We start from the raw sequence: 16,203 nt of genomic DNA, 5'->3' as shown, positions 1-16,203 counted from the left end.
TTCTAGAAGCTCGTATATTTGTGTATCCTTCGCTGCAAGGTTCTTTTGTGATTTCAAATTATTTTTCAGGTTACGGAGAATTTAAGGTCCTGGACTTGTAGCCCCTTTAGCCCTTTTTGTAAACACATCTGAAGTCCGAACAGCCTATATTATATTATAGACCTTGTAGGACTAATCATTAATAAATAATATACACATTTTGTCAGCATCGCAGGTGAATTTTTTTCCCACGAATCAGTTCTTACAACTTTACATACCTATATGCAATATTATCGCAATAACATGAAACGGAACGCAATTTTCAAAGAAGCCACGAGCCAGAACGGTATCTTTTAGAATTTCATGAACAGGAACGGCGCTCCGGTGCGTTCCGGTCTATTTCAAGCCCTGGTAACGGTCTAATAATAATGTGTTCAAAAACAACATTTGAGTAATATATACAATATAAACATTTCTAACTTTTCTATTCCTTTGATTCCATCTTGGTTTCATTTCGTCGCTGTAGGATTGGTTTGTCGAATAGACCAAATGTTCAGGAGACGAAAAACAAATTTCATAATCCTATATTTAAATACATGGAGATATTTAAATTGTTATTTTAACAGCATATGAATGATGAATTCATTACCATTACAAAGTAATTTAAATAAAAGGATGGTTCTAGTCCATTTAGATACAAAAAAAACATTCTGCATGGCAAGGCCGATTTCGACAAAAACGGATATTCGGCAAACCAATCCTATAGCGACGATTTATTGATACAGTTCTTAGCTCTGAACATATTTTCTATTGTTCGATGACAGAGTCAGATTAACGGTTAGTAGGCCCTTGGGGTACAGGTAATTTATTCCACCCAAGTAATATTTTCCAAAGAAAAATTTACACAATAGACATTAAAGTTTGGTTTTATAAATTTTATGTGGAATTTATAACTATAATGTTGAATGAATTAGAATTTTTATAATTAGAAAATAATCGCTAGGTATATCTATTACAGAACTGTGTGATTTTTACTTCTCAATGTCTCAAAATAAATATAATTATTTTCCCTTTGATATTTTGTCAATCTGACTGCCTTCTTCTTTTGACTCTCTTGAATCTCGTAGGTCTCTTCTGCTCTTGAAACATTTTTGTCTGTTATCAAGAGGGATGGTTTCCAATCCAGATGCCAGAAGAGAATCTCAACCTGGCTTGCATGTTCTTCAAGCCGACCGGATTCCGGCGTCCTGGAAGGCCGCTAAATACTACGAGGGTGGGTCAATAATTCCTTAGAAAAAAGCATTAAAACAGGTTTTATTTTTGTATTTTTTTTTTATTTCTCAACATAATTTCCTTGGAGCTCAATACACTTGGTTAGACGTTTCTCAATTTTTTTTAAACCGTCAGAAAAATAAGTTTTCGGAAGGTCCTCAAAATAAGCATTTGTCCGATCGATGACTTCTTCATTTGAAAAAAAACGTTGTCCACTTAGCCATTTTTTTAAGTTTGGGAAAAGGAAAAAGTCACTGGGGGCTAAATCTGGCGAATACGGTGGGTGGTCGACCAATTCGAACTTCAATTCTTCAATTTTAGCCATTGATCGTAAACATGTGTGAACACGGGCATTGTCCTGATGAAAGAGGATTTTTTTCCTGTTTAAATGAGGCCGTTTTTCTTCAATTTTGTTTTTTAGCTGGTCCAATAAAGATGCATAATAATCCCCTGTTATTGTTTTTCCTTTTACCAAATAGTCAACGAAAATAATTTCACGTGCATCCCAAAATACAGTAGCCATAACCTTACCAGCTGATTTTACGGTTTTCGCCTTCTTTGGACATGGTTTGCCTTCGCAATCCACTGCTTTGACTGTTCTTTCGTCTCGGGAGTATAGTGGTGTATCCATGTTTCATCTACAGTCACAAAGCGACGAAAAAATTCATCCGGATTGCGTTGCATGAGCGACAACAGGGCTTTAGAGGCCACCACCCTACTGCGTTTATTGTCGACTGTGAGCAAACGCGGCACCCATCTTGCAGAAATATTTTTCATGCCCAATTTTCATGTAAAATAGAAATGACGCTACCTTTTGAGATCCCTGTAACCTCAATTATCTCACTCAACTTTAATCTTCGGTCACTTAACACCATATCGTGGATTTTATTGATCATTTCTGGTGTAGTCACCTCTACAGGACGTCCTGAGCGTGGTTCATCCTTTGTTGATGTACGACCACGTTGAAATTCATTTAACCAGTTATAAATAGTTGCAAGTGAAGGAGCAGATATGCCGTGAACTAAATCCAACTCATTTTTTATTTCCTTTGCTGTTAACCCTTTTATATTAAAATGTTTAATAACAACTCTAAACTCAATTTTCTCCATTTTCCATTTTTCCATTTTCCACAAGCAAATTTTTTTTTTAAATGTACGAGAAACACACAACAACCCGACCAATCTGATTGAAACTTCGCAGCATACTGAATCGGTAGTGCCGCTGCATGAAAACAAACCGCTTGCAGTACTAGTCGCGCCACCTGTCGGCTTTTCTAAGGACTTATTGACCCACCCTCGTATCTACAGAGTGTATACGGCAGAGCTACGGGATGCTGGTTTGACCTGGAACGAAGCAAGAATACTGGCAAACGACAGGGATTCTTGGAGGGGCCGCGTGGTGTCCATATGTTCCAATTAAGGGGCGGATAAGGCCAAAGAAGAAGAAGAAGAATAATCTAAGTCTGGTCATATTTAAAAAAATGAGTACATAATATCACTAGGTATTCACCACATATTACAAAGATTGTATTGTCTTACTAATTTTATCGAAGAATGACGATCAAAATTTACATTAAAGTTTATTAAATGTTATAACTATTATCAAAACTGTGTGCTGAGGGTAAAAAAGGGATATGTAATCAGTATATTTCCAAGTAAAGTTGTGAACGATGATACTCATTTTATAAATTTATATCTATTTTGAAAACTCAGCCAATTTCAGATTACATCCAATCTGTTATTATAAAATTCTGTTACCTGTAGGGTAATGTTAGTTTTTTGAAATGAGTGTTTGCCCATATTTATGGGTATAATGCCCTATACCAGGGGTCGGCAAACCGTGGCTCGCGAACCACATGCGGCTCTTTAGGTATTGGCGTGCGGCTCTTTGCCATATTCCCAATTCACAATTTTTAAAAAACATTTTGCAAAATTCACAATTTGAATTTTTTGTCATTATTTGTTTACTTATTATATTATATAATGACATTATCGCGAACCTAATTTTTCCTCCGTGATGGTTGATGCCCAAAGGTATGATTGTTGTTGTTTTAAATCCGCCCATTGCAAAAGTCGACAAATTAAATTTTTCTCCATTTGATATTATCACGAGCACTTTTGAAATACAATTTTATTGGTGGATTTAACAAGCAAAGTGTTATGGAGCTCCAAATTTGTAGGTCTTGCCACCAAAAATTGAGGATTTGGAGAGAAAAAATGCAATTGAATTTCACAACACAAGTGGAGCGCTCTAAAAGATCTACATATTATAAGGTAGATACTACGATTTTTAATACATGGAATAGCTTTCCGAACTCATATTCGAGTCTACATAATTTATGTATGTGAACAATCATTTTCAAACATGAACAATATAAATAGCATTTAGAGAAGCCAAATAACCGATGAGAATTTGGAGTCGTGCCTGAAATTAACATACAGAAACTCTCAAAAGAAATGCAAGGTAGGCCATTGTGCACATTAATTTTAAGGAATGCGTGAAAATTAAGTGTCATTCAAATTCTGTAAAAATTATATTTATAATTTCAACAATAAAAACATATATTTTCATTAGTTTTATTCGGGAAATCTTCTTCACTTAATACTTAATAAATAAACAATTATAACATGTAAATAATTCACTTAAATACCTATATCATATTTATAAAAATACCTATATGTATGGCTCTTGAATTTTTTTTTAACCATTCAGCTACTCATATTTGGCTCTTTTGGTCCAAGAGTTTGCCGACCCCTATACTATCTATTCCAGTGTTAATTAAAAAATTTGGTACATGACCAAAATTAGTAAATGCCTCCAGTTAATTGATCACATGAAGGTCGTTCAATCTACCAGGGAACTGAAATACCTAACGGGTGTGGAGTAACAGGCCACCGATCTCAAGTGTGGAAGAATATGGGATAAACTTAACCACGTGTCAAGAATATGTTATTCTAAGCGTGTCCTTCGTTTTGACAACTGATGTAACGTCTGTGTTGACGTGCATACGATATTGTTAGTCTTTGAAGGTGCACAAGCACATCATCGTAATTGTGTAGTGTGTATAATTTTCGTACCGACAGAGCCGCATTTTCAGACACTACGGGAATATATATTATACAATACTTATATAATCAATTATTAACTGTTTTCGTTTATCACTATGATGTAGATATACAGTTTTTTCATATTAATGTGCATAGATAAAGGTATATGTACTTACTGTAAGTATTCATTTTAATATTTTTAATCATAAAACGAAGAGACAATCATCCAACAATAAATATAATACTTATTATGTTTATCGATTTAATATTTTTTGTGAATAATGTATTGACTTTTGACAGATTTTTATGGGACCAATAAATCATAAAGTTCGGTTGATGCACGTGGCAACGTAGAACTAGGGACCGAGAAAGGTGGATCAAGCTACGGGAAACCTTCATCCAGCAGAGAATCGACTGATGATGATGATATACACAAAAAGCCTTTTATACTTTCAAAATGTAGATATAATATTATCCCAGTCCTAACATTCAATCTGATCGGTATCTAATAGTCAAATAAAGAGAACTATTAGACATCGAGAAGTAGTGAGAATATATTCATATCATGACAGTACCAAGATACCAGTAGCGAATGGTGGAGGTAGGCTGTTAAGACCACCATAAATAGTGCACATTAAACTTTGTTAGTCATACGCATTTGTTTTCATTGAACTAAGACTATAATTGGACATAGTTATGCAGAAAGTAGCCAGTCCACAAAAAAAATTAGATATGATATAGATCAGAAGCGAGAAGGTTTTCTCTACGTTCTGCTGAAAATAGCCAAGCTGCAAAAAAATTATTCTTGAAATAAAATACTATTTAGAATTTTATATTTTAAATACATTTTTAATATCATGTTGTTGCTAAAGTGGCATTATCGCAGCTCAACATTATTGTGGACTGGCTACATTCTGCATAACTACGTTCAATTTAGAGATGGTATTGGTTAGTTTTTAAACATCAATTAAACCCTGCCAAACCAAACCATAATAGTTTTGGTATATTTATTTGTTTTTATTGGATTAACAATACACATATCTTTGGTTAATTTTTTAAATTCATTAAGCCCTGCCTATACCAAACTATTATTATAAACTATAGAAAATATTATTCTATCTATAAAATATCCAAAGTGATGTATGATTTAATTGCATAATTTTAGATATTTTATAGATAGACGAGTATTTTTTGAATATCTGAAATCTGTGAATTACACCATCTGTAAATTGTAGTCTTATTTCAATGAAAAAAAATGACTGACAAAGTTTAGTGTACACTATTTCCACTCTCCACTTTTCGCTACTGCTACATACAGATGGTTAAAATTAAGGTGACGCATCAGTGAAACGGCAAATAATTTTCAACTGTAGGCGCGACGAAATTTTGGACTTGCTCGCATTCAGTGAGAGAACGTCGAGCTAGAAACACGTCACTTTGCTTCGTGATGGCGACGGGCCAATTAATTCTTAAATCGTGTAAAGATGACTAAAAGCGTTGGATACGTTACTAATAAAATATATAGGTACCACTAAAACATAAAAAATTGAAATCAATAAATGTTTTCCCCAACAGTAGAGATTTTTTGATGCTGTTAATATACATAGTGGCATCTTACATGTCATTTTTGCGATACCTACTTACATTAATTTGCTCTGTCTTGAGGAATTAAGGGTGATCTGTGTCGCTTTTCTTCTTCACAAAACTTGGCAACATTTGTAATGATATTTTTAGTCTGAAATCGCAAAGGTTTAGGCATTATTAAATTAATATAATGTCGGCGCGACACTTCGATACAGACTAAAATATAAATAAACAGAATAAACTAAACATTCTGAACCTGACAAAAAAAATAGTCCTGTTAAACAACGTTCCCTCTAATTTTTCTATTGTGTGTGCGGATCATCAACGCATCTGTGCAGGGTTGGTGTCATCCGGTGCGGTAAATTTACACCCCCCCCCCCCAATATTTAAAAATGAAGTCAAAGTTTGACGAATTCGAACCCATATTCGGGAATATCTGTGTATTTAGATCATGACCTCCACATACGGGCCCCCAGGCCAAGATCTATGTCGGGGCCCCCTACCCTATCGCTAGGGTTAAAAGCAGTGTAACGCTCTACAGAATCTTTTTGCAAATGGTGTTCCAGGTAAAATTAAGGGTATTCAGTGTATTTTTAGCGATTTTTTGTACTTTTCAATAAATCCACTTGAGTTATGAAGTTTTCGAATATCGACATACAATAATCAAAATTTGCATCAAAACATCACATATGAGTCGTATAGTATCAAAAGTAGATCTGTGCGTTATTCATAATTTCGAGAAAATGACGAAAAACGTTTTGTTGGGGTTTTTAGTGTTATAATAGCATGAAATATGTCTCTACATTTATAAATTAGAAATTCAATTCAAATTCAACAGTTCTACTTTTGTTTCCAAAGTATTGAACAGTTCTAATTCTGATACCAAGCCCTTTTTTCCATCACAACTTTATAGCACACAGATATGATTTTGATTCGAATATTATATTGCTAGTCGTACATTATGGTCAGAAGAATAATTTGGCATACTTAGTTAAATTTCGATATATTTGCGACAGTTTTACTTTTGATACTATACGACTCATATTTTAAAATGTCAATATTTTTCAAGTAAAATAGCACCGCAGGCGACTTTTTTACCATTCAATCAAATTTGTGATGTATGTTTATCTTATTTATAAGGTAGTCGCGCCACGCGAGGCCCCCTCAAATCCCGGGGCCCTAGGCTAGAGCCCTGTCAGCCCCCCCCCTTGTGGGGGCCATGGTTTAGATACATGATTATGAATATCTTGTATAGAAAGCGTAGAAGCTTTTATTTTTATAGTCAATAGTTGGTACATCATCGATTAACACTTTGACTAAATCGCAACCAGATTTTTTTGCGCTCAGCGATCTCAATTCTATTCTTTTGTTCTTTGGGTGTTTCCGTCATTATTTTCAAAAGTCCACCTCTTCAAATTTTCAATTTCATAACAGCATCCCGGTGTACTTTTTGACTTAAATGCCTTTAAGTTTAATATTCAACCTCCATTCAATCCACTTCTGTCCAGACGTGAATTCTCCTTGCATATTTGCTGTGGAGCATTTGATGCGTTTGACACAATCATCTGTTTCCGAATAAACAAATATATCACCAATTTTTACTTTTTGGGAATGCATTGAAGATGGCATTTCTGTTTCAACGATATCAGAGAGCCATTTCAATTTAAATTTATCGCAGGATTTCCTCTTAATGATCGCATTTGAAATATCACATCCACCCCCTTTTGACATTGTCCGGTTAAGTAAAAAACACTGCTTTTTGGCACGAACACTTTCATCGTTTAAAAAATATTGTAAGAATCGTGATGTATTCACAATAAGGACTACTATGAGACTGTACTGACAATGTTTCTTGCAAGTTGGAACATGTCAAAGACTAAGAAATGTAGAGGACCCGGCACATAGGTGACCATTGCTAAACACTAAAATAGGTACGTATCTTTTTTTCGTATATTTTGGCATGCGATAGAACGGGACGGATATGGTGATCCCTTCTTGAAACTTTATATTACAATATTTTTGTGTGAGCACTGTGCGGGGGATGAAAACATGTGTGCGGACATATTTAGGTAGGTGTGCGCGGGCACACCTTAAGACGGAACATTGCTGTTAAACCTTTGATGTGAATTAATACATTTTGTTTCCAACTAATGAGCTGATATTTTTAATGGAAAGATATATTCGTTGTTACGGAGTGTAGGTCGCTCTTTCTATATATACCAAATGATTCTCCTCAAATTGCCGCCCCCACGCGATGTGCAATCTGCCTACGTTCATGTCGTTAAAGTATTGGTACCAAAAAACGGGGTGAATAGGAACAGTTCCCGGTAAAAAAATTCAGAGTAGTGCAATTGCCAAAATGCTATCGTTTGCATTCCAATATGTATGTTATTTGACAGATAATTTATTTTTCTGCCTTTTGGAAACTTTTGTTATTTATCAGACGTGAAAAAGTTTGTTGCGATTCGCATGTCTGAAAAACTTTGTCGAACGTGTCCATGTCGATGAATGAACAGAACGCAATTAAATAGGTACCTAATTTTTTTCCAGCTAATCCACTGATTAAAGAAATAATACAGTTTCTGTTTTTTAAATAAATATTTCTTAATTTAATTATGTTTTAATAAAATTTGCTGTTTTTCACTCCCTGTTTCTATTCACCCCGTTCCGCTGGTGAAAGTAAAAGACCATAATTTTGGGAAAATATCGATGGCGAGTGAATATTGAGAGTGTTTCCATTCACCAAACCACAGTGCTGAATCACAGACACAAGTTTTGGCAAGAAAATTTAGCTTTTCAGTCATACAGCATAGGGTTTAAACTGAATTTTAAATCTGAAAACATTCCTATTCACCCCGTTTTACGGTAGAATTTAACTACCGTTTCTTCAAGTAAACAATTATTTGATGTTTTCTTTTTGCCATGCTTAGAGATCTTCTAACAAGTTCGAACTATACTTAAACAAAACTAGACAGAAAACTGGAATAGTCAAAACTAGACGGTTTTTGTTGATTCGTTGAATAAATCTTGTATATTTATATTCGTACTGTAATTTTTGATATTTTAGTCATACTTGTGTAGTCTAAAATTAAAGGTCTGTAAATACATGGATCCCAGTAAGTTAGGTATAAGGCAAAATTGTATATTATTATAAATGCCTATTGCACGTAAAATATTATTATTATTCAACCTTAATATTATCATGTCATGTATAAGTTTGACGAGATTTTTATAATTACTATACTTAATATATTGTATAATTATTCTGTACGATGTTATTTATGTTCATATAAACATACTACAAAATCCAATTATGCCTTTTTTTCAATACCTATCTAGAAAGTATGTTCCTACCTAATTGTGTAAATTAAATTTGTATGTTAATTTAAAAACGTGTCAATACAAATATTTATGTTTCGTTAGAAATCTTTCTAATGAAAAGTACACATCAAATATGTGACTGTATTTCATTCGTAAAGCAATTTTTTGCAATTTGTACATGCACTCACAATCCAAAGCCTGCTTCAAATGTAGTGTTTGGAGCAGGAGTTCACAAAGTGTGTCCCGCGAGAGTTAAATCTGTATTATTTTTTTATTCTTCTATCGAATTGAAAATAAGAGGATTGTCCGTGACTAATATTTAGTAATCTGTTGTGTGCAATCTACCACGAAGACAGCTACAACTTACATTATGCAGGTACTTTATTTAAGTGAATTTCATGAGTTTGAGCAGACATGTGGAAAAAAGTATTTAGTAAGATTAATAAATAAAATACTTTCTTTTGAGATTCATGAATAACATTTTATTGCAAATAAACAGAATATTTTGAAGAATACAATAATGTATCTTCTACACAATTAGCCCAAATATATTGAAATATAAAAAAGAATGGTAAATCAAAGTCATATTATTCAACATTAAAATATTAATTCACAATATGTGGAATTTAAATTATAAATGTGATCCACCACGAAGACGGAGTACCAAATGGAGGGTTGATTCTTTTTGGATGTTGTAGTCTGACAGTGTGCGTCCATCTTCCAACTGCTTTCCAGCAAAGATCAATCTCTGCTGATCTGGCGGGATTCCCTCTTTGTCCTGGATTTTGGCTTTGACATTTTCAATGGTATCCGAGGCTTCCACTTCCAGCGTGATGGTTTTGCCAGTCAAAGTTTTCACAAAAATCTGCATTCCACCGCGAAGACGGAGCACCAAGTGAAGGGTGGATTCTTTTTGGATGTTGTAATCTGACAGTGTGCGTCCATCTTCCAACTGCTTTCCAGCAAAGATCAACCTCTGCTGGTCTGGGGGGATTCCCTCTTTGTCCTGGATTTTGGCTTTGACGTTCTCAATGGTATCTGACGCTTCCACTTCCAGTGTGATGGTTTTGCCAGTCAATGTCTTTACGAAGATCTGCATTCCACCGCGAAGGCGGAGCACCAAATGAAGGGTGGACTCCTTTTGGATATTGTAGTCTGACAGTGTGCGGCCATCTTCCAACTGCTTTCCGGCAAAGATCAACCTCTGCTGGTCTGGGGGGATTCCCTCCTTATCTTGGATTTTGGCTTTGACATTCTCAATGGTATCAGAGGGTTCTACTTCCAGCGTGATGGTCTTGCCAGTCAAAGTTTTCACAAAAATCTGCATTCCACCGCGAAGACGGAGCACCAAGTGAAGGGTGGATTCTTTTTGAATGTTGTAATCTGACAGTGTGCGTCCATCTTCCAACTGCTTTCCGGCAAAGATCAACCTCTGCTGGTCTGGGGGGATTCCCTCCTTGTCCTGGATTTTGGCTTTGACGTTCTCAATGGTATCTGACGCTTCCACTTCTAGTGTGATGGTTTTGCCTGTCAATGTCTTTACAAAGATCTGCATTCCACCGCGAAGGCGGAGCACCAAATGAAGGGTGGACTCCTTTTGGATATTGTAGTCTGACAGTGTGCGTCCATCTTCCAACTGCTTTCCGGCAAAGATCAACCTCTGCTGGTCTGGGGGGATTCCCTCCTTATCTTGGATTTTAGCTTTGACATTCTCAATGCTATCTGAGGGTTCTACTTCCAGAGTGATGGTCTTTCCGGTGAGGGTTTTCACAAAAATCTGCATACCACCGCGAAGGCGGAGCACCAAGTGAAGGGTGGACTCTTTTTGGATATTGTAGTCTGACAGTGTGCGTCCATCTTCCAACTGCTTTCCGGCAAAGATCAACCTCTGCTGATCTGGGGGGATTCCCTCTTTATCCTGGATTTTGGCTTTGACATTCTCAATGGTATCTGATGCTTCCACTTCCAGCGTGATGGTCTTGCCAGTCAAAGTCTTCACAAAAATCTGCATTCCACCGCGAAGGCGGAGCACCAAGTGAAGGGTGGATTCTTTTTGGATGTTGTAATCTGACAGTGTGCGCCCATCTTCCAACTGCTTACCAGCAAAGATTAACCTCTGCTGGTCTGGGGGGATTCCCTCTTTGTCCTGGATTTTGGCTTTGACGTTCTCAATGGTATCTGATGCTTCCACTTCCAGCGTAATGGTCTTGCCAGTCAAAGTTTTCACAAAAATCTGCATTCCACCGCGAAGACGGAGCACCAAGTGAAGGGTGGATTCTTTTTGAATGTTGTAATCTGACAGTGTGCGTCCATCTTCCAACTGCTTTCCGGCAAAGATCAACCTCTGCTGGTCTGGGGGGATTCCCTCCTTGTCCTGGATTTTGGCTTTGACGTTCTCAATGGTATCTGACGCTTCCACTTCTAGTGTGATGGTTTTGCCTGTCAATGTCTTTACAAAGATCTGCATTCCACCGCGAAGGCGGAGCACCAAATGAAGGGTGGACTCCTTTTGGATATTGTAGTCTGACAGTGTGCGTCCATCTTCCAACTGCTTTCCGGCAAAGATCAACCTCTGCTGGTCTGGGGGGATTCCCTCCTTATCTTGGATTTTAGCTTTGACATTCTCAATGCTATCTGAGGGTTCTACTTCCAGAGTGATGGTCTTTCCGGTGAGGGTTTTCACAAAAATCTGCATTCCACCGCGAAGGCGGAGCACCAAGTGAAGGGTGGACTCTTTTTGGATGTTGTAGTCTGACAGTGTGCGTCCATCTTCTAACTGCTTTCCTGCAAAGATCAACCTCTGCTGATCTGGGGGGATTCCCTCTTTGTCCTGGATTTTGGCTTTGACGTTCTCAATGGTATCCGATGCTTCCACTTCCAGTGTGATGGTCTTGCCAGTCAATGTCTTCACAAAGATCTGCATTCCACCGCGAAGACGGAGCACCAAGTGAAGGGTTGATTCTTTTTGGATGTTGTAATCTGACAGTGTGCGCCCATCTTCTAACTGCTTTCCTGCAAAGATCAACCTCTGCTGATCTGGGGGGATTCCCTCTTTGTCCTGGATTTTGGCTTTGACGTTCTCAATGGTATCCGATGCTTCCACTTCCAGTGTGATGGTCTTGCCAGTCAATGTCTTCACAAAAATTTGCATTCCACCGCGAAGACGGAGCACCAAGTGAAGGGTTGATTCTTTTTGGATGTTGTAATCTGACAGTGTGCGCCCATCTTCCAACTGTTTTCCGGCAAAGATCAACCTCTGCTGGTCTGGGGGGATTCCCTCTTTGTCCTGGATTTTGGCTTTGACATTCTCAATCGTATCTGAGGCTTCCACTTCCAGCGTGATGGTCTTGCCAGTCAAAGTTTTCACAAAAATCTGCATTCCACCGCGAAGACGGAGCACCAAGTGAAGGGTTGATTCTTTTTGGATGTTGTAATCTGACAGTGTGCGCCCATCTTCCAACTGTTTTCCGGCAAAGATCAACCTCTGCTGGTCTGGGGGGATTCCCTCTTTGTCCTGGATTTTGGCTTTGACATTCTCAATCGTATCTGAGGCTTCCACTTCCAGTGTGATGGTTTTGCCAGTCAATGTCTTTACAAAGATCTGCATTCCACCGCGAAGGCGGAGCACCAAGTGAAGGGTGGACTCCTTTTGGATATTGTAGTCTGACAGTGTGCGTCCATCTTCCAACTGCTTTCCGGCAAAGATCAACCTCTGCTGATCTGGGGGGATTCCCTCTTTATCCTGGATTTTGGCTTTGACATTCTCAATGGAATCTGAGGGTTCTACTTCCAGTGTGATGGTTTTGCCAGTCAATGTCTTTACAAAGATCTGCATTCCACCGCGAAGGCGGAGCACCAAGTGAAGGGTGGACTCCTTTTGGATATTGTAGTCTGACAGTGTGCGTCCATCTTCCAACTGCTTTCCGGCAAAGATCAACCTCTGCTGATCTGGGGGGATTCCCTCTTTGTCCTGGATTTTGGCTTTGACATTCTCAATCGTATCTGAGGCTTCCACTTCCAGTGTGATGGTTTTGCCAGTCAATGTCTTTACAAAGATCTGCATTCCACCGCGAAGACGGAGCACCAAGTGAAGGGTGGACTCCTTTTGGATATTGTAGTCTGACAGTGTGCGTCCATCTTCCAACTGCTTTCCGGCAAAGATCAACCTCTGCTGGTCTGGCGGGATTCCCTCTTTGTCCTGGATTTTGGCTTTGACATTCTCAATGGTATCTGAGGCTTCCACTTCCAGCGTGATGGTCTTGCCAGTCAAAGTTTTCACAAAAATCTGCATTCCACCGCGAAGACGGAGCACCAAGTGAAGGGTTGATTCTTTTTGGATGTTGTAATCTGACAGTGTGCGCCCATCTTCCAACTGTTTTCCGGCAAAGATCAACCTCTGCTGGTCTGGGGGGATTCCCTCTTTGTCCTGGATTTTGGCTTTGACATTCTCAATCGTATCTGAGGCTTCCACTTCCAGTGTGATGGTTTTGCCAGTCAATGTCTTTACAAAGATCTGCATTCCACCGCGAAGGCGGAGCACCAAGTGAAGGGTGGACTCCTTTTGGATATTGTAGTCTGACAGTGTGCGTCCATCTTCCAACTGCTTTCCGGCAAAGATCAACCTCTGCTGATCTGGGGGGATTCCCTCTTTATCCTGGATTTTGGCTTTGACATTCTCAATGGAATCTGAGGGTTCTACTTCCAGTGTGATGGTCTTTCCAGTGAGGGTCTTCACAAAGATTTGCATTCCACCGCGAAGACGGAGCACCAAATGAAGAGTGGATTCTTTTTGGATGTTGTAATCTGACAGTGTGCGGCCATCTTCCAACTGCTTTCCGGCAAAGATCAACCTCTGCTGGTCTGGGGGGATTCCCTCCTTATCTTGGATTTTGGCTTTGACGTTCTCAATGGTATCTGAGGCTTCCACTTCCAGTGTGATGGTCTTGCCAGTCAATGTCTTCACAAAAATTTGCATCTTGACTCTGAAATAGAAAAGAAATTATCAGCTTAGTTAGAATTTAAAAAATTAACAAAATACCTAGGTACATGTAATTATTTCCTATTTTTTCAAAGGCACAAAGGATTAGTGTGCCACATTTATTATAATACCTATCTAGAAAATTCTTAATTTAAAAAAAAACATTGCATTCAAATTGATGTCTTTCGATGGACTACCTAGACAATAATAATATATCTTCTATTAATATTATAGAAAATTAAATGATCATTGATTGAATTATTTTTTTCAGCAAATGAATGTAACAAAGCAATGTTACAAAATTAGACAAAATTAATACAGTACAATAGAACCTTTTATTATTATTGCCTTTCAAATTAAAATAATATAATCGCGAAACATTATTTCGTTAAATTTAAATGTAATTGTATAAATAAGAATGTCCAAGGCATTGATAAAAAATGTGATTTTCCTTTGTGAATATTCTAGAAGCTAGAACCACGTCAGAATCTCCATTAGTAACAATATAAAATGGCTGCCTAATCAGCTGTTTCGAACATGACGCAGTTAATTTTTCAAGTTTTATAAAGATTTAAAAATACATTACTCGGAAGCACGAAATTGGTACAATAATGTGTCAAATGAAACATGCCGACATATTAAAATGATAGTTTTCCGTGTACGTATCGCCATGACCAAAAATAGTCACGTAATCATAGACGCAATGCTTCATTGCAATTCTGTTAACTTAATAATTTAATTACCTTTGTGTAGATACAGGAATACAATATTCTAAATCGATCGCAGCTAATTCTTGCACTTATTGTCAATAATATTTATTTATAATAACTAAATTTCACAATATAAGAAACAGCTCTGAAGATAATATCACAAGACGACTTTCGTATTCACTATTTCGTATAGAATTAATTTGCAAAATGGCAGCGCGACGGGCTTTTATAACAAAACGATGCCAGTGCTGCCAAAGTAATGAGATAATTTTCCCTACAAATAATTAATAATATTCAAATAATATTATTTTAAAAATGTCTAAAACTTTTTAATCGGTGTAAAAAATATCTTCTAAGCGGTAAATCAGCTTAAGGGTAAGCAGGTCATGCGTTGCACAAGCACAGCGAATTATACGGCGGTTTAAAATTACTAAATCGAGCACAATTTAATGAAAAAAACTCAACGAGATCAAAGCATCTAGCACCCGTAGCATCTTTATGGCACAGTTGATTGGTGCCTTGTTCTACAATATATACATTAGGTAGGTACCTATTTGTTTTCAGAAACGTTTTTATTATAAGTATCTAGGTACCTCGTTATTACATTGACCCATCCTATTGAAACTTTGAAAGAATGCTTTTCGGTAGTTATGCACACATGCTGCTCACAAAATTGTTGATACCTAATGAATTAGATCCAGATCGGAGATTTCAAACGCCTAAATATGAATATACTTAGGTAATATTAAGTATATTTCGCTTTAGGCCAGCTCGCACATTAAAATTCATCTGTCTGCAACGTGTCAAATACGTCGATGTGACGTCATCGTTATTCACAAATGGAGCTCCGCAGATTAGTCGAATGCGACTTTTTAGTTTAAAAAAAATAATTTTGTGCTGATATAAACAAATCGCATGCGTTTCTGCGAGTCGAACGGAGCGACGTTCTTAGAAAGTTTGAACTATGACTGTGTGGCAGACGAGGCGAATTTCGACGTGAGAGCCGGCTTACTCTTCGAATATGTACATAATAAGATTATGTAGGTATTTTATAATAAGATTCTCATCGTAAGATTCAGTTTATGTAAGTAGTTGAATAAAATATATTTTTATTAAAATATATGGCCGTCCTGGTTTCATATTTATGTTGAAAACCAAGGGAATGGGGCGACTGGCCTCCGGACAATTGGACACCGCACTGTCGTAGACACGTATACAGAACGTAGACGAGGTATTTTAATCAGTTTCTATCTACTACTTAGTAGTTTTAATTCATTTTATCAGTGACGTCCCGTGGGGGTAGGCAGATTGA

General features: G+C 37.3%; 1 protein-coding gene across 3 annotated transcripts; it reads right to left on the bottom strand.

The window, feature by feature from the left end:
- Positions 1-9,658: 9,658 nt before the first annotated feature.
- LOC147072937 (polyubiquitin-A) lies at positions 9,659-15,093 on the bottom strand. 3 transcript variants are annotated; one of them, XM_085945847.1, is made up of 3 exons: positions 14,925-15,093; positions 12,002-14,185; positions 9,659-11,773 (listed from the first exon to the last, which is right to left on the bottom strand). In XM_085945847.1, exons 2-3 carry the CDS (start codon positions 14,176-14,178, stop codon positions 9,835-9,837), a joined length of 4,116 nt encoding a protein of 1,371 aa, XP_085801973.1. In that variant the 5' UTR covers positions 14,179-14,185; positions 14,925-15,093; the 3' UTR covers positions 9,659-9,834. The 3 variants fall into 3 exon arrangements, with proteins under 3 accessions (XP_085801973.1, XP_085801975.1, XP_085801972.1); XM_085945849.1 differs by having other exon boundaries at positions 12,458-14,185; XM_085945846.1 differs by having other exon boundaries at positions 9,659-14,185.
- Positions 15,094-16,203: the final 1,110 nt, after the last annotated feature.

This window comes from Rhyacophila brunnea, unplaced genomic scaffold, assembly GCF_057557595.1.
Source record: "Rhyacophila brunnea isolate RB1 unplaced genomic scaffold, BYU_Rbru_1.0 scaffold_19, whole genome shotgun sequence".
Lineage (NCBI taxonomy): Eukaryota > Metazoa > Arthropoda > Insecta > Trichoptera > Rhyacophilidae > Rhyacophila > Rhyacophila brunnea.
Note: the sequence above shows the minus strand (reverse complement) of the source record. Positions and strands in the feature narration are given on the sequence as shown.